Below are 25,941 nucleotides of genomic sequence, written 5' to 3'. Positions count from 1 at the left end.
AGTGTTGTCCCAGAATAGGTTCTGTCACCCAGGGTGCAAAGTGCCAATCCAACCCTGAGTCAGGGTATTTGATTTATTTACATTTCTGCACAGAAAGGAGACTGGGTGGCAAATCCACAAAAGCAGCACAACTGTCAAAACTTTTCACTATTTATATATTTTAGCAAATGAAGGTATTGACGTTCATTGGGTGCAAGTTACATCGTTATTTAGTGCCCTATCTTCTACTGATTAATGATTCTCTCGTTTCTCATGCTAATTAGCCCAGTATTTCTCTTCTTTTGGGTCAGTGTTTTCTTGGGTCAGTGGTCTGTGAGTCGTTGGTCATGACCTGCCCCTTGATGGAATTGCCTTTTACCCATCAGAGCTGATTGCAGCACAATTGCTGGGTTGGCTTTATCAGTTTCTTCCTTATTTTGGGGGTTCTGCCAAATGTCCTTGTGGCCTCTAAGTTCTGCATTCTGTGTGCCCACTCTCAGTGGCACTCACACACATCCTTCCCAAGCATTGTCAGCCCTCCCTGGGACTGAGATCATTGAAACCTGCAGAGCCCTGGACCTTAACAAGGCAATTCTACCAAAAAGGATTTATCTTCCCAACACCCGGGCATCACTCAGAGCTTGTGAGCTGCTGTTCCACAGATTAAATCTCCTTTCTTGTTGATTAGGCTTGAAAGCTATAAAGATCAAACATTAATGAACATCCTTTCTTAAGAAAAATGTCCATATTCCGCGTTTTGCACGCAGCAGAGGCAGCTCTCTGCAGGCCGGCCCGGCCCCGCGGTGAGGGCGGGCTGCGGGCGGGGCTGGCCCGGGACGGCGGGGCACGGGGACACGGGGACACGGGGACACGGGACACGGGGACACGGGGACACGGGGACAGCGCTCGGCATGGCGCAGCACGCCAGGGGCTCGGCCGTGGCCGTCATCCGGCTCTGCAACCCGCCCGTGAACGCGCTCAGGTACCGCCGGCAGGCCGCGGGGAGCCCTTGTGGGAGGGTGGGGGAATATCCGAGCTCCTTCCTTTTCACCCCGTTCCCTCGCTCCGAGCCCCATGCGGCTCCCTCCAGCCCCGGAGCGGGGGCGGCCCCAGAGAGCCTCAGCCGGGACTTTTACACCGCTCAGCACTCGCAGGGGACCCGGCGGCTCCTTCGGAGGTAGCCTGGATCTCGCTGTGCAAACAACACGCTGAACTTTGCCATAATTTCTGCGCTTTCTTGTAATTTCTAGTTGGGGGGTTTCACAGGAGAGGTGCCAGGCTCAGCAATCCCTACTTTCTGCCATGTCCCCTGGAGGGTGTTTAAAAACTTTGCCTATTTCTCATCATCTTCCAGTCTTTAAACACCAAGACACTGCTTCAGCAAGACAGAGCACAGCTCAGCCTGGAGTGCCTTCAGCGCTGCTTGGTACAAGTCAGTCCTCAGATTTCCTGGTCTGGTTGCTTGCCCCACACTGCTCAGAGCCTGCCTGGCGAATCCCTGCGCTATCCAAGTGTGCACAGGGGGCAGGGCAAAGGGCTCTGTGGATGTCAGGCGTGGTTCAGCAAGCAGAGCTGGCCCCAGGGTTAAACTCAGCCAGGGCTATCAGAAAACAGTTCATTTGGCCTTTAAAAACAACTAAGGAATTGACCTCTAAATACTGATCTTGGTCAAGAAGGGCCCTGTGCAATCTCAAACACGAGCCAGTGAAAAACAAAGTCAAACACCAATCTGTAGGAACCTCTGAAATTTTAGATTTTCATGTGTCTTGAAAGGGACTTACGTGCTTTTGGCTTTACATTAGTTGTGGGGTTTAGCTCCTTCAGTTCTGAGGAGCACATAAACCCTTTCTAAGCAGCTGTAGTTGTTCAGTAACAGTGACCACAGTGTCTATTCAGGCTGTATTCACAAGCCAAAAATAACCCCACTGCAGTTGTGCTTGATTTACAAATGAGAAAGTTTGTTAAAAAGAAGCTCGTAGAGACAAGGAAGAGCATGAAAAGGAGATGAAACCTGACTTTGTGTAGAAAAGCTACATTGTAGCTGGCACTGCTCACTTTTCTGTTGCAACTTGTTCAGAAGTGCAATAAGAATATTTTCATGTGCTCGGATGATTACCGTGAGAAACTTGGAATGACTTGATGAGTTTAGATGAACCAGACATGAAAGACATCCTTTGGACCTCCTGGGCCCAAGACCAGTCTAAGAAAACTTCCAGGCTGTGCTCACAATAAACTTTCAATCCTTACCATGAACAATACAAAATGCAGACCTAAAGAATCATAGAATTGCTGACGTTGAAAAGACCTTTAAAATCACTGAGTCCAACCTTCAGCAGTAACAGACATGTGCTTAAGGAACCTTAACTCCCCTCTTTGAGAACTCCTGGAGAAAACCCAAAGTCACCTCTGCCTTTGAACAGCAACAGCACAACAGGATCTTCAGGACAGATCTCTGCCTTTACTGCCCTTTGCTCCTGGCCCTGCAGTGCCTCACAGCAAGGTGCAGTTCTGATACACCAAGGGTGATAGATTGAGTGCTTGTGGTCCTGTCCCTCAGCCCCACAGGGAAGAAGGAAGATCCTGGCAGACTTCCAATCCATTAAGCTACAACTTGAGACATGTCTGTGGTCTTTGGTGGTGTGCCAGGACAGTACCTGTTTTAAGAGATCCATAATTGTCACACCCTTGCCATCGGGTAGGTGTTAGCTGAGGTGTGACTGCAGCTAGGGAAGGTAGAGCACACTGATCCCTGGCTGCTCCTGCTCCTGCACATTTCTGTACTGGACCACAGGGAGCAGGTTTGTTAGTGCTGTTGGAAATGTTTGACTGCACAGGTGATGGGGGCTGTAGAAGTTACAGACAAGAGCAACCCTGAAAATTTCATTTCACATCAGGCACAAATGCTTTTTAAGACTGGTGAGGTTCTGCTGCTGTGCTCCAGCCTCCCCTGCCTCTCCCCCTTATCCATTTCCCCCTCCTGGGCCATCACACCGGCCATTAGCACTTTAGAAGCCACTGGTGGGCAGGAATTTGCTTTCTCCTGTCTGACATCATCCTCTGCTGGTACCTTGGGGCAGTGCTTTCCTGAGAAATGTGTGCTGACCTGAGAGTCTGGCAGCAAATTCGGTTCCCACACAGACTCCCCTTTAAGCTAATCACTCTCCACCAGCAGAGGTGGCATCTGCCAAATTTGATTTGTTTGGAGGGTTTTTTCCTGGTTTGCAGTTTAGTGTTCACAGTGCATCTAAAAAACCATGGCAGTGAGAGAAGGGATTTAGATATGCAAAGAACTGGGAGTTTGGGGGAACAGAAAGACAAGACTTGCAAAAGGAAGGACTGACTACCCCTTCTCAGCAGAGGCAGGCTGCTGACTCTGGGAATTAGAAGGACTTTAAGGAGTATTTCAACATTTGAGCTGACAAGGACAGAAAAGCTCCAGGGAGCACAGGGGAGGCCATGCAATAGGGCAGCTTATGTGTGGGATTCTATGAAGTGTGACAGCATAACAGGTTTGATTGGGAAAGGCCCTCTCTGTCTGCCAGGATTGTCCTTCTGACCCTGATCACCTTAAAATCAGAAAATGCAAAGGAGATGAGAGAAGCTGCAGTTTCAGACAGGTAGCAATGAGGGGAGAATGTGATTACCCACAGATCAGCACTCATCAGGATGAGATACAGAGAGAAAATTCTGGGATTATTTAGCACCTGCTCCCGAAAACAACTATTCTAAAATTCCACCCAAAAGATGCCATTCTGCTTCTGGCCTTAATTTATGTGCAGAACTGTTCAAGGTGTATTAGCAACTTGGCACACAACAGTGTGTGACAGTAGCTGCTACACAGCTGGATCTACACTGAAGCAAGGGAGAGCAGAGCAGGTAACTCCAGCACACAAGTCCTCAATTTCAAGTAGGGGATTATGTAATACCCAGGAGTTAGTGCAAAGAAAAACACTGCAGGAAACTATCCAAAGGAAAAGGAGCTTATGACAATGGGAGAGCCTGGATTGTTGTTGTTCAGTTTGGGATTTGCAGGTTTTTAAAGTATACTTGAAGCTGAGAAAAGTACAAAGGAAAAGGACCAGACCTGCATGTTTTCCATAAACAATATTTTCCACTGTTGGCTTAGAGTTTCACTTCTTTAAATGTGACTAAGTAAATTCTCAGGATTCCCTGATATTACTGTTTTTTAAATGGAAGAAATTCACATTCACTCCAGCTAAAATGTGAAATAATTAAGGTAGATAGTAAAATCCTGTTACAAATCCAGCACCTCACAGTCACTGCACTGAGATCTATAAAATAAAAACCTGGTATGGTAATGTCCAAGAATATTCTCTTGCTCTGGTGTGCACCTACTCTTTAAGAGTACCTGTTTTTTGTTCCTGAAACCTGGAACACTGAATCACCTTGGCAGAATCACTTTTCCTGCAGACAACATGGTACCCATGGTGGAAATGACTGCATGGCATGGGATGCAGCCTTGGAAAGCATGGAGGGAATTTTGGCATTGTTACTGCTAAGTGAATGGCAGTGTCACAGTAATGAAATACTTATGAAAATTACAGTGACTTTTTGTTTCTTTAATGCTCTAGCAGTTTGAAGCTGGGATTCTCCTGAGCACTTTTATAATTCTACTGTCATATATTTTACTATGGTGCTTTAATTGAAAATTACATCTTTTACTGCCAGTTATAACATGTGAGTGACAAAAAAGTGCAGTCTTCTTTTGGACTGTGACATATCCAAGGCAAACTTATCACTCCATCTTAGGGAAACAGGAAACTGCAAAAAGTCTGATTTTTCTTCCTTTTTATCCCACAAAAATTCCAACTGGGGAAAAGTTATATGGAAATAGAAGAGATATTTACACAAGTAGCAAGTTAAATTATTCACTGTCATGAACATCCCTGTTGGGCGAGGCAGGGATCAAACTGATTTTGTGGCAGCCTTGAAGACTAGTTTTTATTTTGGTAATAGAATGTTGTTGTAAGTGCTGAGGGCTTGGAACTGATTTACTCCATGGAACCCTGAACCTTCCCATTTGTGCAGACAACCCTTCTAGCTGGGCATTTTGCATCTGCCTGGAACAGGCACAAATACTGATTGCTTCTTGTCTGCTCCTGATGGAATTGTGCCATTTGTCTATATAATAATCACAAATTAGTAACTTCGCATTTGTTTGGGTCATGGAACATATTTTTTCTCCCTCTTTGCACCATGGTTTGTAGAGTGTAATGACATTTCCTAATGGCTTTCCCTGCAATCTCCCAGCCCCTGGGTGATTTTGGTATTGCTGTGCCCTGGCTCTTTACTGATGCACAAACAGAACTCAAAGAGCAGCAAGCATTGGGTGCAGCCTGTGGGTGCTCCTCAAATAGCAGCAACCACAAATATGCCAGGGGGGAAGGAGATAAAACACAATTTTTTAATATACTAAAACACATTTAGTGTATGAAATTTGGAAATGTTTTCATATTCTGCTATGTGGACCTACGTGCAGTGGAGGGACCTTTACTGACTCACCTCACAGTTTTACTTTGGCATGGCCAAATTATTCTCATTTTAAGTTTCAGCCTTCAGAACCACTACTAATACCAGACTTCAGAGTTGTCTTTGATGTCTGGATTGGGCAATTGGTACATAACTGGCTGTTCTCTCTCCAAAAATAACACTTCTCCCAGGCTCTGGCTGTCAGGTCTCAGGGCTCCCACTGACCCTCCTGTGTAGCACAGCCTACAGGCAGCAGATTGTCCTGGAGATCCTCTTGGACAGCCCTCCTCAGCCAACAGCCCTGATTGTTACACTTTGCCAATGGTTTGTCTTTAATTTTTTTGATTTTGAAGGAGGAATATGCAGAGGTTGGCTGGATTCCTTTGCACAGCTGCCTTACAGGGAGCTCCTTGGGCCTTCAGGTTTCCCTTTGCAGACTATGGATTCCCACATGAATTCTGCAAGCATTGCTCTGCAAAAATGTCTGCACACAAGAGTACAATGATGTGGTTTTCATCTACTTCACCACAGGCTTCCTTTTTAGATGAAATGCCCTCTAACACATAGCAACATGCACAAGCTGACTGTGCCTCAGGCCTTTTGATTAGCTCAGTGTAATTAACACTGCTCCTCTCCACTGGGCATCAGCAGAGCTCTGCTCCCTTTTCCTCAGCACCAAGCTCACACGTGGAGCTGGGCCCAGGGCTTGGGGAAGGTCTAGGAAGGAAAGGTGGTTTTATAAAGGACTGGGCAAGTGGGGATGATACTTCCTGGATATTCCTCCAGTCTTCAACTGCTTGTGGCTCAGATTTTCTGTATCAGAGGCATCTCTAATAGTCTCTCACAAACAATATCAGGCTGTGTGTATAGCAGTACATTTCAGTATCTAAATTATATACACATTACATTTGTATTAATATTTCTATTACTGAAGTGCTACTGCTTCTATTTTTACCTACTCTCGCTATTGTTACCACCTTCTAAAACTGACTAGGTTCTCCAAGTCCATCCATACACACACATGAATTAGCTTTAAAGAGGAAAATGCAAAGTGGACATACAGTTGGGTCAGATTTTTAAATATTTGATTTGAAAAAAACACTATTTATGCTCCTACAGATCCATTTTAAAATTCTTCATTAATTCTTTGCTGGCCACATTTACTGCTGGTGCCTGCAGAGCTACCTGTTCAGATGAATCAAGACATGTTCAGTGAAGTGTTTCATGCCCAAATTCTCTTTGACAGGATCCCACACCAGTTTAAGCCCAGACCTATGTGCAAATCTTCACAAGATGAAGGCATTAATAACATCAGCATAGCCTGTGTCAGGTGTTTGAAAGATAACTTTTTTTATCCCTAGAGCTCCTTTCAAAAAGCTCTTAGATTGTCAGTGGTTTAGCATTAATTACTTCTAAATTATGCTAAACTGTTTTCTTGAAAATCTGAATGTTTAATTCATAAAAACATCTTCAAAAGAACATTTCCCTGTGCTGCTTGTTGTGGAAACAGCAGTGTCATAGCCTGAAGATGAGCTCTCCAGGTAGTGGCTGACAGGTCAGCAGTCAGCCTGTTGGGTTTGGGTGCTTGTCCTTGGAGGAAGGGGGAGATAAGGACAGGATTCCTTATCTGGAATAATTCCTTACCTGGAGGGCAGCAGCCAGCCATGGGGACTGCCTGTTGGACATGGTGCTCACTGTCACTGGGCTGCTCAGTGTTCTTAGCACAGACCTCTTGGAAGGGGAATGTATTTGATGAATACTGAATCTCTATTTTATTTCAGTCTGGCAGTTCTCCAGGCTTTAGAGGATGGGCTGAAGAAAGCAGATGCAGATCCCTCAGTGAAAGCTGTTATGATTTGTGGTGAAAATGGGAAATTCAGTGCAGGTAAGACATCAAACACAGGCTGAGCAAAAGATTAAACACTCTCCACCCATCACATCTGAAGATTCTCTGCTTCATCACACAGCTGACAAAAGTCCTGATTTGGCTAGAAATGGCCACAAGAGAGGGTGCTTTGTCTATTTCTGTACCACAACTGACATGGGCCACATGACAAGCTGGACCTTGAAACAGGCCAGAAGTAAACTGGTCTGCTCATTCTGAAATGAGGGACAGCTGCTCAACTCCACAACATCCTGGAGTTTCCTCAGTCCCTGTAGCTTTGTTTATGTAAAATCTCTGGACCATTTACTGGTCTAGTGCATGGAATATACCTGGGGTAGGGCAGTGGTGAGTAACAGATCTCCAGTTGAAGAAGGCTGAAAAGCTAGGGAATTTCTGTGCAGTTCTACATTGCTTGTTTGTAGTAACTAGCACTTAACTATTCCAGGCTCACTATCACACCAAGAATGTTTGCACATTCCTGCAGTGACTTACAGTATGATCCTTACAGTTACTCTGTATTTTTGTACTCAGCCTTCCTCGGAGCTCTGTGAACAGGATCATAGATGCAGGGTTCCTTGAAGGTGGTCCCAAAAGGGGGTGATTCCTGTTAACCACTCTCCTGCCAGCAGCACTGCAAGGGCTTGGGCATCTGTGAGCAGCTGTGTCCAGTGGCATGGAGGGAAGGATTGTTCCAGCCACCTCCTCACCTACTAATTCCTCCTTTTGGTGCTCCCTCAGGAGCTGACATCCGAGGGTTTTCCTCTCCGAAGAGACTTGGAGGTGCCCTGGGCCCCATCGTGTCTCTCATCGAAAGCAGCGAGAAGCCGGTGGTGGCGGCCATCGAGGGCGTCGCTTTGGGAGGAGGCCTGGAGGTGGCGCTGGGCTGTCACTACCGCGTTGCACACGTGAAGGTAACACAGCCTGCGGGCCAGAGGGGCTGCTGGGGGCACCGGGAGCCAGGTACAGATGGCACGAGCAGAGGGACAGGGTGCTTTCCTGGGACACTCTGCTCAGAGAAGAGTGGCTTTATAGCTGTAGGACACTAGTCTGTGTGCTCAGACATTCTTCACCTACACCACCACCCTTGACATCTTTCCTAAGCCTTACTAAATAACTAATTTCAAGGCATTTCTAAATATAAAGTAACTAGTAGGATAAGATGGCTGTGTAGAACTCCAGTAACCAAATGTTAATTTGCCCTAGGTCTCATTATCTATATTCTGATGCAGACAGCTGTATCTTACTGACTCATGCAGCGTGACTTTCTCTTATTTATTTTTTTCCCCAGCCTTGTGAATTTTGCACTTCTTTCTGCTCATGGCCTCGTTTCTAAAGGAGTTGAAACTCAGCTAGCATGGAGCATTTATGGTTAGATTCCTCATGAGCTCTGGGTCCCCAAGGAGCACTTTGAACAAGAGGCAGCTTAAAGAGTCCTCAGGAATGATCTGGGTTTTTTTTCCTTCAATCCCTCCTTCAAGGTTCAGGAATGCTGAACCACCTTGAGCAGTACCTGTCTCCTTGTACAGACTCCTCACTGGCAGGGCCCTCCCCTCACTTCTGCAGTGAGTCACTTTCTCTGTGGCAGTGTGGGTTGCTGTAACAGCATAAAGAGATACTCCACATCATCCTCTGTGCCACCTAAGGTGAGGGCCATGGAATCACAGAATCAATAAAGTTGGAAAAGACCTCCAAGATCACTAAGTCCAGCCTTTGACCAATTACCACCATGCCCACTAAACCACATTATGAAGTGCCATGACTACTGGAACTTAAAGTAACTCAAAGTCTCTTAAAAGCTTTATAGAAAATGTGCAAACTATTTTTATAGGCAACAAAATCTGGATAATTTTTTTTCAAAAAAAGACTTGAAGGGCATACGCTTCATGCTGCCCTGGCTTATCTGCCATGACTCTACCAGATATCAAATGCACCAAGAGACATTTGAAGGAAGATTAGGGAAGAGTTCAAATGGTATCCAAAGCCAGGTTAGATGGGGCTCTGAGCAATCTGGTGTAGTGGAAGGTGTCCCTGCCCATGGCAGGTAGTGAAACAAGATGGTTTTAAGTTTCCTTCCAACTCTTTGCTAAACTTGCAGGAATTAGAGTAGGGAGATGAAAGTTAAGCCAGCGTGCCCTCCAACAGTTGGTAACAACTACTTGAAAGCATTATTGACAGATGTGCCAATCTAGGGAATGCTGTTGGCCCTACAGCTGTCCCCCAGTGCTGTACTAGCACACAAATCCTCTGAAAGGTCATGCTTTCCTTGTGCATTTGTACAGGAATCCTTCAAATGGTCAAGTGTTTTGGTTTTTTTTTCTTAAATATTTTATGTAGCAAAAAGCAAGGATGAGGTTTCTATGTAGAAATTCTGAGGCTTCCTAGAGGAGCAATGTGACTCACATCTGCTTGTCTTTCCTCTATTTTGCTCAGTTTGCAATTACCACTCTTTCTGATCAGACTTTTTTTTTCATTTTACTGCATTTTAGGCTCGGATGGGTTTGCCAGAGGTCACCATAGGGTTACTTCCAGGTGCTGAAGGCACTCAGCGACTCCCCAGACTGATTGGAGTACCAGCTGCTCTGGATATGATCACTACAGGTAAATGCTGTGTCTGTATAGAAGAACATGGCATTGAGTCATACCAGTTGATCTAAAAACCAGGAATCTTTTACCTGTGTAGCTTCTTGGGTTGTAATTCTACTTGCTTCCACCCATGAGGGGCTAATTACCAGCTGCACAAGTCATTTGATCAGATGGAAAAGAACAAAATTGCCCATCAGGCTCCACTGTGGTCACCTTATTTCTCTTTTTTATGGCAGGAAAACACATTCCAGCAACTGAAGCACTGAAGCTGGGCTTGGTTGATGAAATTGTTGAAGAAAACACCATTGAGGCAGCAATCCGTTTGGCAAACAAAGTGATTGGTGAGGAACAAATTGTAGCAGTACCAGGAAATAATTGGTGATGTTTCAGGGCTGAAAAGAGACAGAAAAAAGCCCACCAGTTTGTTCTAATTTATATGCTCCATTCTTGAGTTTTGGCATCCATATAAGATAGAATTAATTGCAGAATTTGTTTCCTGTTGTCTGAAGTGAAAAAAATCAGATGCTGGAAGGCTGCAGAAATTCAACTGAGATTGAGAGAACAGATATATAGCAAGTCCTCCTGCTTTTTAATTGTATATCCAAATTCACATGCTCTTCTGGGGTGCTGCACTCCCCAGGTTTTGGGGAGTAAATGCTCTATCCACATATAATTCTGGATCCCAGCTGGCATTGCGCGCATTCTGGTTGCACCATCCATAATGGCTGAGCAAAAATAACTTTCTCCCTATAGTGGAGGGGCTGGCACATCCTGTGCTCAATTTAATGATCCATGGTCTGTAAGTGACTCTGTGCCTAATCCTTTGGGTGCCATGTAAAAAATGGCCTGTGCAGACAGGAGGGAGGGGGAGAGATTTTTTCCCCCATCTTAGAAATAACAGAATCAAATTTGCTGGAGTTAACTTAAGAAGAGGAAAATTCCTCGTGCAGCGTGAGGAGCATTGTCTTTAGAGAAAATAGAACATTTTTCCCCTACTGACCTTGTCCTTTGGAACCTGACCACTGGATTTCATCTGGGGCTCTGTCATAATGAGCTGAATGCAGGAAAGCAAAAAAATCCTTCCTGTTTAGACTGCATGGCAATTCTGTCCAAGCTGGGGTGTTGGTTTTGCTTCTCCAGTTCTCTTCACTACAAGGCCCCTTCTCTGTGCCAGAAGGTGAGGCATCCTAAGTTTTGTCCTAGATGACAATGCACCATATTTTAAGGTAATTCAAAGAATTGACTGTTCTTAAATATCAGCATCTTGTATACTTTCCCACACCTTGAGATGTACCAGACAGGCACCAAGGTGTCCCTTGGCTGGGTTTTCTATAGCAGATATCCATCCTTCTCACTGCATTCATCCCACAGTATGTTAGGGCTTCATTTTCCAGTGCAGAATCAATGACATAAGCAGTCCTCTTTTCTCTTTCCTTTATGTCATCAGACTAAATATAATTCTTTAGCAAGAGATGGGTGATGTACTTCACTGCTGCTTCTAAGAAAAACAAAGGTACTTTGGTTCGCTGAGTTTGTCTGTTTTGAATGAAAATTCTGTTCCTCCATCTGTTGGGAGAGCAGTGAAATATTACCACTCTTCTAGGCAAATTAACCCAACAAACAGTGCTCCCTGTGATGTACCCTCTGGGCTCTGAATGATGCTTTGCACAAGATCTGTGCCAGCACTGATGACAGCAGCAGCAGTGTGTCATGAAATGAGTAATGGATACATTGCTGGAACTGGCAAACCTGAAAACATTCTGGATTTCAACAAATGCTATGTGCAATCAGGTGGAGTCTAGACATTTGCATGCTTGTTTCCTCCATGACAGACATTGTGCAGTGGCTGACAGCTGTGAAAGCCAGCTTGGCCTGACAGGAGACCCTCAGGAAGGAAGCATTGACCACACTCTTTCTTAGGGTAACGTGCTTTCTGGAGCTTATGTCCACTACTAATATTGGCAAAATCCTGTTCTTTAGCATCATCTTCTTTGGAAATTGTAGCTACCAATGTAGCTTGGGTTGGGTTTTTTTTTCTGAGTTGTATAAGCATACAAGGATCCTGGCTGAAAGTCCAGCAAGTAGCTGTCCCAGTCTTACTCATTATTAGATTTTCACTGTTTATTGCTGGTTTGAGTTATCCCAGCAAAAATGAGTAATGCCATTGATGGTGTTTCACATCACACTATATATCAACTCCCACAGAACTTTAAAAATGCTTTCAGACTCTTTCCAACAGCTTTACTGGCATTTAAAGTACATGTTTTAACGGTGAAAACACTGGTGAGCCAGCTAATCTATTTCTTTCCTGCTTGAAAAATTTCTCATTAGACCCCGCAGAAGACCATGACAAGTTTTGATGCACCATTTACCCTCAGGTTATCTAAGAATTTGAAAGATTTTACCCAGGGCCTGTATGTTTCTTTTGAGTCATTCCTTGCTTTGGCCTTTGCCTGAAGTTAATAAATTTCCTGTCCTACAAAGGCAAGGCAATGCTTTCATTTTTCTCCATCAAGCACTAACAGGGCTGCAGAAGAGATGACAGTCTTGTATAGCTGGTCTGGAGATTGTTCACATGGAGTTCTGCTTTCAGTGAATGCTTTTCAAATGATCTTAATAAAACCAAAGAGAACGTACCAAAAAAATGCCATCACAAAATTCCACTGGCTTTGTGTGGCATGCAGCATTTTGTTTCTGGTGAGATTTTTTTTAAAACATGAAGCTCCAACTGCTGACTTCTTACAGAGCAGTCTGGCTAAATAACTGGTTTTGTCACCACTGGAATTTCTATTCCTAGGAAGGCAGTACTGCAAGATAACTCTCAAAGAATCAATTCAGAAATAATTTTCTTCTAAAGCTTTTTCAGCACCAGAGCTGCAGTATCTCATGGCAAGAGATCAGTCTCAAATGACTGCCTTACTGTATCAGGGGTCCTTGATTACTGTTGTGATACACAGCTGACAGAGCTGCTTTTATGGCACGTTGGGACAGTATTCTCATCCATACATTTTTATGGGCTGTTCCTAATGAAGAACACCTTCAAAAGATGCTCTGAAGCAGTAAGTGGCTGTAGGAACACACACAGGCAATTACCAATTCTGAATTAGATTTTTCATTGAAAACCTGTATTTATGTATTGCAGATAGGAAGGAAGAATAATTCCCTGACCTCTCAGGCAAACTGGCTTCTCCAGGCTAAAGAAAATACCTTCACTTCTGAAGGCATTATTTAAAAGGAATAGACAGGAGCTGAATCCTTGGGGACAAGGAGAACATCCTTTCATTAAATGTGCTTGACAATCACTGCAGTAATCCAAAGCTGCATTTCAAGCTTTTCCCAGCTGATGGCATCACAAAATTGACAAATGGCTGGAACTGCTGGTGACATGCAGCAGCTTGCATCTCATCCTGCCCACTTCTTGTTGGCCTGCTCTGGTCTTCCTCAGCTGGAGAAGAAATTGGCTCCTGGTCTCCACACAGCAAACTCTCCACATACACCCCTTGTTTTTCTGACCTCACCTGCTGACTGACCTCAGAGCAGAGCAGTACCAATGCCTTGCACCAATGAGACAAGGAAAACCAGAGCAATTTGGAGTAACTCATAGTCCCCCAGGTATTAATCTGTGGGCAAATATGATGAGTTTCAGCCTGCAAGCTACTGGGAGTTGCTGCAGAGGAAGCAGTTGTTCCTTCTGAGGCTCATCAAAGCTAGGGGTGGAAGAGATGCTGCTGGTGGGTAATTGCATCCTTGAAATGGAGGCTGGGAGAAAGGCTTTCCCTTAGAGCTGCAAGGCCTTTCCATGAGCCACCTCTGCCAAGATGCACAATATCAAGACATTTTAATCTCTCCCCAGGGCTCAAGGTTCTGGCTGACACCTTCCTTAGATAGAGGCCTAGCCAAGTGTCCTTTGGACACTAAACAGAGTTTGTAACAGGTCTGACATGGCCTGGAATTGTCTCTGGCAGCCTGAGGGGCAGGGCTCAGCTTTATTCCTCAAAAATTCACAAGTGGTTCCCTGCATGAGGAAGAACATTAGGCTGGCCCTGTCTCTTGCATGTGCCATCTCATAGTGCCCCAAGGGTTTACAACTCTAGGATGATATTTCTTTCTTTAAATAACATAATATTTGATACTGCCTGCATGCGTGGTGCATTTGCTGATGGAAATTTTATAGACTTGATCTGCCCTTTGTGCCCCTGGACTACAAACCTGGTAAACAAAGCAGGAGTCTGTGTTAGCTCCTGTGTGTGGATGATGCTTTTCCTGCAGCACTGATGCCTGGCACTGTTCATCATCTTCCTGCTGCTTTGCTTTCAGAAATCAAGCTGCAGGTGTCCCACACTGATCTCTTCTTCCCAGACTTGGATTCTGATAATTCTTTCCTGATCATAAACATGTCCTTTATTTTTATTGGCATTGCAGAAGCTAAGATACTGCACAGAGGTGCTATAGAAAACCTATTTAGTTTGCAGCTAAAATAAGAATTTTACTACAGGACCCTGAGGTTTTTTTCAGTCTGAGGAACTGACATCCCCCATCACTATTTGTGCTTACAGTACTATTTGCTGTCTGAAGACCAAGCTTAAAGGCTTCCAGTGGTATTCCTTTTTTACCAGCCCATTCCACTGGCTGTCATATGAAGTCCCTTGATCTGCCCCATCTTCCAGCCATCAGATCAGCTTTCTGGGACAAGCCTGAGCTTTCCTCTTGTGATGGAATATAACCCACTATTTAAGTCCTAAATAAAGAACTGCAGATAAAGAACATTTCTGGGTTAAAAACTTAGGGGGAAAATTATTCCAAAATAAAGGAACATTATCCTGACTAAATCCTGCAATACTGGCTGATACAAATTATATCCACTGTCAATGTGAAAACATTTTTATGAACTCTGATTACAAGGGAAGCTACTTACACAGTGAGTGTTCATCTTTTTGTGCTCACTAAGAGGCTTAATTAAAAACCTGAGCTCTGAAGACCTTTATTACAAGAAATCACTGTATTAACTCATCCTGGAAACTTGTATTTCAGTTTCTCCTAAGCATTGCTCAGTCTTGGAGGAAGAGCTAGAGTCAGGACTTGTATCTCAGGCAGCCATGCCTGCAGCAGTGCCACTATTCCTGCTCTTCAGTATCCCCTGTAGGATTTCCTGAGTATTCTGCTGGTGCTTTGGCACTTCCCTGTCTCAGACAACAGGAAGAGAAAGGGGAGCCAGATGCAATATGCTGCCTTGGAAGGAAGTGTGCCCCCATAGCAGAGCTCATCTAAGAGGCCAGAGCAATGAGACTCTGTCCCCAGAGAGCTTCAGCATAAGGTTCTGAGCCCCACACCTGACTTTGGTGGCAGTCCTGGCTGCCTCTGGGAACAGCAGTAGCCATCCACGCAGTGCCATGCTGCAGTTAATGATCTGGGTATGGCTGTGATGGCAGCAGAGTCTTTGTGAGAATGCTGCAGTATCCAGGGGATACATCCTGAACTGCTGATCTTGTTCTTCCCTGAGCAAGCTGCCTTTAGAGCAGAGGAACACCTGAGAATGGCCAGGTCTGTACTTACAAAGAAGACAGAATTTTGACATCTGAACCATAAGTATGTTCTCTCAATTAAAATCCTTTCTAGGTATCACCATAGCAACCTCTGTCTGTAATAAACTTCGCATATTTGTGTGGCTGCTTGATTCATCACTTGCTGACACAAACATGAACTCTCCCATTTGCTGCCAAAATCATGCTGAGTGAGATCCCCTTTTGGTTAATCCCAAAGTGACTTGAGGGGCTCCTTCAGTCAGGGTGTGTTTTCCACTCTCTTGTCAATGCCTGGGTCGGGCCTCTGGCAGGAATGCCTCTGGCTAATGTCAACTGGGTCCTGAATACTAAACAATACTGGAGGAAAGCTTCATTACTGAAGCCTATAGAAAGATCCATATGAAAGTGGCAGCTAGGACTGTAAAGGGAGAGAACTGGAAAGTCAGGGCACTATGAGGCTGAGAAAAGGAAGGAGAGAACGACTTATTTGAAAATGAAGTCTTACTTTTTTTGAAGTCTGAGAAGGGACTTGAAAAATCGTAATTGTCAGAGCAAGTAGAAATAAGGAGAAATGTCAGAAGCTTTAGTTCTAGACCCAGCTCACTGTGCCATGCAAGCCCTAATGCAGTGGGAGTTGGAGAAGAGGAGGCAGACTGACCCCCCAGCCTGTGGAAAAGGGTCTGGAAGCCTAGAAAGACAACATCTGTAAAGACGTGGGTGCTTTGTTCCGTAACTCCATTTCTCTCCCCCCAGGCCAGCCCCTGGGACCCCGCAGGCTCAGCCTTAAGCCGGTTCCCAAACTGCCCAACATGGAAGCGTTCCTGAGCGAAGCTCTCGCGAAGGTGAAGCAGCAGGCGCGGGGGTGCCTGGCTCCGGAGCTGTGCTTCCAGGCCGTGCGAGCCGCCGCCGAGTTGCCCTTCGCCGAGGGGCTGCGGCGGGAGCGGGAGCTGTTCCGGGTGCTGCTGACCTCGGGCCAGGCCCGGGCGCTGCAGTACGCCTTCTTCGCCGAGAGAGCCGTGCGCCGCTGGGCAACTCCCAGCGGGGCCTCGTGGAGCAGCGCCGCCCCGCAGCCCGTGCGCAGGGCCGCCGTCATCGGTAAGGACAGCCACCTGCGGGGGTAGCTCCCTCGGGGTCACCAGCAGGCCGTGACACCCGTCACACACACAGGTACTCCACACCCACTGCTGAAGCTGTCACTGCATTGGGAAACTCCAAATTCAGATGGCAACTCGCGTGCCACTAGATCAGCACTCTTCCTTTAGAAGAATAGCTTTCTCTCACTTTCTCTCACACTTCGTGTGTGGACCATAAGCAGTCCCTTTTAAACACCAAGACCTGGTTTTGCTTCATGCTAGAAGCAGGTCTGCAGGAAATTCTCCTCCTCCTGGTCTAGTTCTGTACTGCAAGTGCATGTGCACAGAGTCATTCAGGGATATATTAATACAAAAATGTTTTGACAGCTGTATTTTAAGAAGATTTCATCTCACTGGGATCCACTCCTGCCATTTTGTAGCCCAGCAAGATAATGCCTTCATTAATTTTTTATAAGAGCAATTTAAATAAAACCTTCAATGCACTGCTGAGATTAAAAAAAAAAATATCTTTCAGCTCTAGCTGTTGATAGCAGCACTCAAAAATGGTTAGACAAGTAATGGAGCACTTGGAAAACATCCATTCTGTTTCAAGGAAATCTCACCAGATCAACACTGCTTTTTTCTGGGTGCTTCTCAGGGCTCTTGAGTTGTCTGACAACTCACTTTAGGCCACAGAGAATTTTTTGGAAGTTCTCTTCTCTTCATTAGCTGCTATGCCATATTTTTAATAGAAATGGGTTTTTAAACATCACAAACCCTGTGAGAAGGATTCAGGTAAAGAGGCATTCATTGTTAGCAGATTTGTTCTATGACTTGAAGAGCACAGAACTTTGGACACACACTTTTGTCAGTCCTGCAGTGTGTGCATTGACAGGAGGGCCCATGTTGGAGTCTGGAGGAATGGCCAGGTGACAGGAGGGACATTCCCTGCTCTGTGCTGCTAAACCATGCCAGAGCAACACACTTGCAAAGACCTAATCACAGTGACAGTTTAGCCAGAAGGGCTGTTAGAGCTGAGCTGCCTATTTTGGGGCTGTAACTGAGCTAGAGGGAATTCTGAGGACAAATGCAACCTCTATTTGAAAGTTTCTAGTAGAAACATCATCTGTACTTTATTTCCAAGCAGAATTGTCTGGGCTGCATGTCTCTTCTATTGGATTAAGTATTTGCCACTCACTCTGGATAGATTTCTGAATTATGGTCTGAAATTGCCCCAACCTCACCTCCAGGTTTCAGTGTTTTCATAGCTGATTACAGACAATTAAGTTAACTCCTCCTCCTGCAGAACAAACAAAGTGCTCTGATACTTTTGCTGCAAAGCACAATCTGTCACACTCTGGTCATTTGATTTACCCTTTCACAAATTTTTCAACACTTCATAAAAGGTGCATAGCCAAAGTGAGAACAGCATTCCAGCAGTAATTACACCATAGCCAGATACCAAGATATTTCTTCCTTGCTCCTGCTTGGCATGCCCAGGGTAACAGGCAGCCTTGGCATTAGCCACATTCAGCACATCCAGTTAATTATCTACTGGCAGGGAGCAGCTGCACCCCAGGGATGGGGAGCCAATGACAAGAGCAGGGGGCAGAACCACAGAATCCTTGGGGCAGGAAGGCACCTCTGAATGTCATCTTGTCCAACATCCCTCACATGGGATCACCTAGAGCCACTTGCTCAGGACCATGTCCAGACAGCTCTTGAACATCTCCAGGGACAAAAATTCCATAACTTCTCCTGTGCCAGTGCTCAGTCAGACCCACACTAAAAACAATTGTTTCCTTTTGTTCAGCTGGAACTCCCATGTTTCAGCCTGTGCCCATGACCTCTGGTTTTGTCACCAGGGGCCATCTGAGCCTGGCTCCATCTCCTTTACCAGGTGCCTTTCTCTCAAGTATTTATATTTACATGGGTGAGATCCCCCAAGCCTTCCCTGTGCTGAAGTCACAGCTCCCTCAGCCCTTCCGCATGAGACATACTCCAGTCCCTTAATTATCTTATTTGCCCTTCACTGAACTCACTCCACATCACTCTTGTACTGGGGAGCCCAGCAGTGGGCCCAGAGCTCCAGCTATGGTCTTACCCGTGCCACGCAGAGGGGCAGGATCACCTCCCTCAGGCTTCCAGCAAGACCCCTCCTGACACAGCTCCATGTGCCATTGATCTGCTCTGCCACAAGGCCACATTGCTGCTCAGAGCCAAGCTGGTGTCCACCAGCACTCCCAGACCCTGTTCTGGGGAGCTGCTTTCTAGCAGCCAGCCCCACCATGCACCATTCCTCCCCACAGACAGAACTTTACACTTCCCCATTCCTGAAGATCCTGCCCACCCATTTCTCCCTCTGGATGGCAGCACAACCTACTGTTGCATCAAAATGTACAGTACCTGGGCAAGCAGGCAGGGCAGGAGCAGAGATTGTGGCCAGGAGCTACTGGAAGTACAGGTGATCAAGCAAAGTTCCTAGGATGATGCAGGTCCAAGGTAAAGGTGGGCCATCAGGCTGAGGTCTGGATCAACAGTGACCAGAGTCACAGTTAGCCAGCAGAACTCCTCCAAGAAAGCTTAAGAAGGAAACACAAGCCCAGGTCTGAGCTTAAATGAGGCTCAGAGGCAATGGGCAGTACAGGTGGGTGGAAGCTCCAGGTGTGGCTGGTCAGGGGCATTAAATCCCATCAGTGCCCTCAGGGCCTTGCTGAATCACTGCTCCCATTACACAGCCCCTGTATCCCACCAGTAGAGCTTGCTTTGCTTACACTCTTCTTCACGTCATACTTCATTTCATGTGACATATCTTCAAGGTTCTTGATCACCTTCTTTTAACCCCAAATCCCACACCATAGTGTCACTGCTTTCTGTTCTTCTTTCTGCATCTTGTGTTTTTTTTTCTTTCCTCTGGAAGGTTTCCCTCCTATTTTGCCTTTTGATATAAGTGAAATCATAAGTCCATTAGAGACAGGCAGAGAATATGCCAAACAATTGTATTTTTTCTTTCAGGTTACTGAAACAAAAAGTAATTCTCCAGCCAGTACAGTGTTCTACATTGTTTTGTAATTTCATGTTTTTGATCTGAAGTACATCCCTGCAGCACCAGAAATCAAAATCCTGGTGATGATTTTTGAGGGACTGACACCTTTTAAAATAGTGCTGCTCATCCATGCAAGTATTGAGTCTACCCTAGGTGACCCAGGGTCTCTCTATTTTTGCTGCAGAGAGGAGGTCAGTCAGAGAAAGATGCTGCTTCAATTTAAGCTACTCAGAAATCATGCAGACCCCACTTTCCCACAGCCAATATTGTGCTGTTTCACACACTAAAACCATGTTGCATTATGCTGCTGCTTCCATCTCCTATTGCTGCATGGTGAGAAGCAACTGAGAAGATCATGTTGACTTTTTCATGTTGACTTTCCTTTGCTTTTGTTGCTCTGAACTCTTGGCTCCCACCTCTTTCCACTTTCTGTGGCTCCTCAACACCCAGAAAGAAGGCTCTTTTCTCTCTGTGCCTTGCAGCTGCATCTCCCCACAGCTCCCTGCTTGCCTGGAGTATCACATTATTTCTGCTTGAAACTGATACCCTGCAACAGAGAAAGCAGCAGCCCCAGTCCACAGCAGCCCATTACTGCCAATTGCTTATTGTTGTTTTTATCAGGAAAACTGGGAACAGTTCTTGCATATTTTTAGCAATCTATAAAGAATTATTTCAATTGCCAGGCATTTTAATGTCCAAATATTCATTATAGTTCAGTGTTTTCCACAGATAGGTATTTCTGTAGTGTGTGACTGTACATGATCTGCCTTGCACGTATTTCAAGTGCTTTTGTTTTGAAATTTGTATTTTAAAGTCCTTCAATTAATTTTGTATGATTTTTCATATTCTAAGTACCTCACGTGACAGATCAATAATTAACCATCATTATTCACTCAGCTTGCCCAGCAAATGGATTTGTCATACCCATATTTGGCCTGAAACTGCATATGTACAAGTGTAGTTTTAATTATATGTCAAAGCTTCACAAGAAAAGACCAGGAGCAGGATGGCTGGGCACTGTTCTTGCTCCTAAAGCAGATTTCATCCTTTTTTGGAAAGATGTGCCTTGGACATGCAGCTAGTCCCCTGCATGGAAGAGGAGAGCATAGGGTTTTTTCCTGGTTTGGGGGAAGGGAGAGCACCACTGAGTAAGAAAATGCAACATACAGCAGAAATTCTGGAGCAGTTCCTCACCGAGTTTCAGTCTGTGTGATCTGAGCTGAGCATGAGACATCTCCCTTCCTCTTTCTTCCACAGCCTTCTACACATGTAAGGCCTAATGATCCCCTGACATTTTTTTCTGCTCTAACATATTCTTCCCCAAGATCACTTGGCTTTCTGAATTGCAAAAGAGGAGTCCTCAGAAATGCCTCTTTTGCTGCTGGATAGCCAAAGCTCTCCTTAGTTTTATAGCCCAATTTTAGGAAATATTCCCAGGGGAATCACACTGTGCAAGCTTTAATGTAACAAACCCCTTGGGGCTTTCATTACTCTCTCTGCCAGCTTCATTAAACATCATTTCATACAGGCCATTGCAGGGTTCTGTAGGAAGTTGAGACAGCTTTTCTAGGTCAGAAACAAGCTTGGGAAGCTCATATCTTATCCATAAGCCTGTTCCTGTGGCCTAGAAAGTGTAGTACTACAATCATGTGTTCCTGTCCCTCATGGGATGGCTAAAACCTACATGGAGTACTCATGACAAAAGCAACCAGGGGAATCACCTGCCACCACTGCAGAGCTTCCCTGGGAAAGAAGCTTGGGGAACATCTGCTCACAAAAGAGGTTTTGATTTAGGAAAAGGCAGTGTGGAAAATTAGGAAAAGTTCATAAGGCAAGAGAACCACTAAGATTTCAGTCACGAGACTGAAGCTGGGAGGATCAGGAGTGCACAAGACCCAGGATGTGTGGAGAACTTGGAAATTCCAGAGAGAAACCCCAGGCTTCCACAGTGGGAAGGAAGAGACTTCAAGAGGGAGCCATGTGGGACTGCAAACACGTCAGCTTGATGTCTAAAGAGAGTTTGGGGGGTGAGCTACCCTCCTGCTCTGCAGGAAGAAAGAACTTTGTGTGGCTCACCAAAGCCAGGGAAAACCTGTCCCTAATTGTACCTGCTCCTGCATCAAAGGCTCTGGAGAGTGAGCACAGTGGGAGGAGTTACTCATGTTCAGGTTTTTCAGCCAGCAAACCATAGACACTGAATTACCAAGAGTTGATTCATGTTATTCTAGATTTATTTTCAAATTAGTTTTCAGTAGAACTTGATTATGAAACAGCAAATCTAATTTCCTTGAAAGGAACTTCAGCATTTTGTTGGGAGTGTAATGATGGCTTGTAAGCAGGCTGCTAGGTAGTGATGGCAGTAAAAACCATCTTCTGGTGGCTAAGCAGGGAAAGTTTGAAATGTCTCGTGTGCACACAAGCTTAAGGTGGGCAGAACTAAGCCAAGAGTGTGTAGCATGCAGAAAAACATCCTACCTTGTCTGACCTTGGTTGCTGGAACTCGTTTAAATGATGACATCATTTTAGCTCTTCTTTACAAAGCTGATTTAGACAAAAATTTTAATCCCCTTGTTTCTGTTTATTTGTTTAGCTGACTTTCATTTGTAAACCTGAGATTAAAAAAATCATTTTTACAGAATTATAACAAACCTATACTTTGTCTGGTCGCTGCTATATTTAGGATATTTATAATCCTCCCATTCAGAGGCTTCGCACTTTCAAAGCTGGTAAAATTGTGCTGACCTTCCCTCATTAGTTTGTATTAATTTAGTTGGAAAAGCCTCCACCATGGGAGAGCAGGATCAGTGGTGTAGGTTGTGTGTCACGGGGAAGTGCAGATTCATTTAATGTCAACAGAGGACAGAGCTGGTGCAAGGGATCAAGCCAGTGATCTCTGCACTGGTATTCCTGGGGGTTGGAGCTGAAGGTAGAACATTTATGGACCTTGGAGGAAAAAAATACAGTGTGAGTGGATTCTCAGTTACAGGAATTGTGGGCAACAGCTTTAGCTGTGTGGCTGGACAAGGAAGACTGAGAATCTCCAGAAGTTAGGAATGGCCTGTGTTGGAGGGCTTGAAGAGTTCTTGGTGAGCAGAGAGACCTGACAGAAAGTCAACAGCAGGCAAAAGGCTACTGATGTGGCAGCGTGTTTTAAAAGGAGAGAGAAGATGTTGAAATCTAGATGAAGAACACTGCATTAGTTCCATCCCATTTGGCCAGCACTGAGAGACACAGGAGGCCTTAGAGACAAAGTGCAGAGAAGATCAGCATCCAAGTCTTTACAGAAATAGCAGCCAGATTTTTTTTTTTGCTTCAAAGATCATGCAGTGAAGCGCAGAGGGAGAAAAGGAGGGAGACAAAGAGGAGGCTTGGAAGGACGAGGGAGAAACCAACCCTTTGAACTTTGCCAGTGTCAAAATCTCTGCTCAATGCCCATAACAGACCACCTCACAGGAACAGTGAGGCACTGATACCCTCAGGGTGAAATCTTGCTTTGAACCTGCCTGCAGAAGGTCATAACAGGGTTGCAGATGTAACTCAGAGCTTCTCTCTTTGATCCCCAGGTTCTCACTCCTCAGTGATCCTGCTTTCCATAGGTATAAAACTTTGCAAAGACATGAATCACATGGTCTATGCGCACTGGGTGAATCCCACTGGCAATTTGTAAGCTTGTGAGGGTGCTAACTTGCCTTTGTGCTACCTCTTTTCAAACATTTAGGCTCACTGAAAGAGCAGATTCACCTTCCTTTTTCCCAGTCTTCAATATCTGTTTTCTATGTGTGCACTACTTGTTTGCAAGAGGCCTCCACATTTTACCCTGGAGATACAAAGGAAATGCTACTTTCAGGAGATTAATTTTCTATTAATAATCTTTGATTCTATCTTGCTTTTATCCCTAGGGCTGGGAACAATGGGCCGAGGCATTGTGACTTCTCTGGTTAAGGCAAACATACCTTTGGTAGCCTTGGAGCAGGATCTGGAATATCTCAACAAGGGGAGGAAAGCTGTGATGCTCCTTTTGGAACGTGAGGCTATGAAAATGGAGGGGGGTGCCCAGACCTTGGATTTCCATAACCCTGCACGTCTCCAGTTCACTGTGGACTTTGATCAGTTGCGTGATGTAGACCTAGTCATCGAGGCCGTGTTTGAGAACATGGCACTGAAGAAGGAAATATTCCACAAGCTGTCAAAGATCTGCAAGCCGGGAGCCTTGCTGTGTACAAACACATCAGCCCTGAACATCGACGAAATAGCTTCTGCCACCAGCCGCCCACAGCAGGTCATTGGCACCCACTTCTTCTCCCCTGCCCACGTGATGAGGCTGCTGGAAATCATCTATGGCCGCCACACGTCCCCCACCGCCATCGCCACTGCTATGCAGCTGGCCAAAGCCCTGAAAAAAGTGGGAGTGGTGGTAGGGAATTGTTTTGGGTTTGTTGGGAATCGCATGATGTTCCCGTACGTCCAACAAGCAGTATTCCTTTTAGAGGAAGGAAGCAGACCAGAAGCAGTAGATCAGGTTCTTGAAGATTTTGGGTTTAAGATAGGCCCCTTCCGCATGTCTGACCTGGCGGGGCTGGATGTGGGCTGGAGGTCTCGGAAGGACCAGGGCCTGACGGGGCCGTCCCTCCCTGCAGGCACGCCGGCCCGGCAGCGGCGCGGCCAGCGCTACAGCCCCCTGCCCGACCTGCTGTGTGAGCAGGGCCGCTTCGGCCAGAAAACCGGCACGGGCTGGTACCAGTACGAGAAGGCCGGCGGCAGGACAGCCACGCCAGACCCATGGCTCCACAGCTTCCTGTCCCAGTACAGAGACACCCACGGCATCCAGACCCGCTTCATAGACCAGGAGGAAATCCTGGAGCGGTGCTTGTTCTCCCTCATCAACGAGGGGTTTGCCATCCTGGCTGAGGGGATAGCATCAGGCCCAGAGCACCTGGATGTCATTTACATCAATGGCTACGGGTGGCCGAAGCACAGGGGCGGCCCCATGTTCTACGCCTCCACCGTGGGGCTGCCCCGCGTGCTGGCTAAACTGCAGAAATACTCTGAGGCCCACCCTGATGTGCCTGGGCTGAGGCCCAGTGCCTTTCTGAAAAAGCTGGTGGCTGTGGGGAACCCCCCCCTCAAGGAGTGGATGTCCTACCTCAGCCAGCAGAGCTCCAAGCTGTGATTCCTCTGATGGAGGCTGATCTCCTGAAAGCAGTGCTTCAATTGCACTGCCTCTTCCAATAAAACCTAAAGTGCTACAGGCCCATAAACAAAGCCACGGCCTTCTGAGACCTTTGCAGGGAGTAATTTTGGCCAATAATTGATCCCAGTCCCCGCCTGCTGCAGGTCACCACTGCCTTCATCCAGCCTTCTCTCTCAGCCCCAGCCTCACACACTGCTGTGTAAAGGCCTGTCTCATTTTGCACTGCCTGCAGGTCACCACAGCTGTACTCCTCTTCCAGTCTGTCTTTGGGGAAGGCAGGGAGCAGCATTTACAGCCCACAATGCAAATCATGGTCGGAGCCAAGAAAATTAGGATCACAGTCCAATCAAGACCTGCTGGATCTACCAAATCCTGCCTTTAACCTATTTCCCAGTTTGTTTCAGTTCTTGCCTGTGCAGCCACCTCCCCTCAATTCCCTGGCTGTTCTGCAGCCAGCCAACTGGAACCTGCTCCCTTCCCCTTCCTGCTGCTGGGGGACAGATGGCACAAGGGTGCAGCAGCTTTCAGAGGTAAAGTCAAATGAAGTGGAGAGAGCAGGTCTGGGTGGAGAGCAAGAGGCAGTCCCTTGCTGTCCCCTGGTACTGTCTCTTCTCCCTGATCCAGTGGATGCTCAAATAAATGCCAGGAAAGCCACAAATACATCAGCCTGACTAACCTGCCCTGTGGTGTTGGCTCATGACTGGCTTTCTGCATCCAGACTCCATCCTCTGTTGCCATTATCCCCACCTGGCTTTGTCCAAGCAGAAACATCTTCTGGCATCCCTTCAGTGTGGAAATGAGTTGCCATCACTCCCTGCATTTTGCTTGAATACAGCTACCAGGTCTTGGGGCCCAGCAGGCTCTATCTGACCAGCCTGAAACACAGCCTGGCACTGCCCAGGTTTTCCTGGGTGCTCTGGGAAGGTCAGGGACACTGCTTGCAGGCAGGCAGGCAGGGAGGTGGTAGATCTCTAGCAAAGGGCAGAGCACAGTGAGAGGGAGCCAAACTAGCTCCAGGCTTGATGCTTTGGGACAAAGTCTCCCATTTCACATGTCTAGTGAATGTATCTTCCAGTCTGGTGTGGGGAATAGGTAGGTCTGTACTCTCTTCTCAGGCACACTGAATGTTTAACTTTTGATTTTAATTTAATAAAGCTGCTTTGATTATGTAA

General features: G+C 46.0%; 1 protein-coding gene and 1 long non-coding RNA gene across 2 annotated transcripts; one reads left to right on the top strand and one right to left on the bottom strand.

The window, feature by feature from the left end:
• The first annotated feature begins 856 nt into the window (after nt 1-856).
• On the top strand, nt 857-25,941 carry EHHADH (enoyl-CoA hydratase and 3-hydroxyacyl CoA dehydrogenase). The gene is made up of 7 exons (XM_064435585.1): nt 857-961; nt 7,251-7,354; nt 8,093-8,265; nt 9,841-9,952; nt 10,174-10,278; nt 16,213-16,554; nt 23,478-25,941. Exons 1-7 carry the CDS (start codon nt 891-893, stop codon nt 24,746-24,748), a joined length of 2,178 nt encoding a protein of 725 aa, XP_064291655.1. The 5' UTR covers nt 857-890; the 3' UTR covers nt 24,749-25,941.
• Nucleotides 8,824-16,228, bottom strand: LOC135309533 (uncharacterized). Its single transcript, XR_010369755.1, has 2 exons — nt 14,147-16,228; nt 8,824-8,992 (listed from the first exon to the last, which is right to left on the bottom strand). It is a non-coding gene; the product is annotated as an uncharacterized LOC135309533 (long non-coding RNA).

Source organism: Passer domesticus, chromosome 11 (assembly GCF_036417665.1).
Source record: "Passer domesticus isolate bPasDom1 chromosome 11, bPasDom1.hap1, whole genome shotgun sequence".
Taxonomy (NCBI): Eukaryota; Metazoa; Chordata; class Aves; order Passeriformes; family Passeridae; genus Passer; species Passer domesticus.
This window is presented reverse-complemented; position numbering and strand designations above follow the sequence as displayed.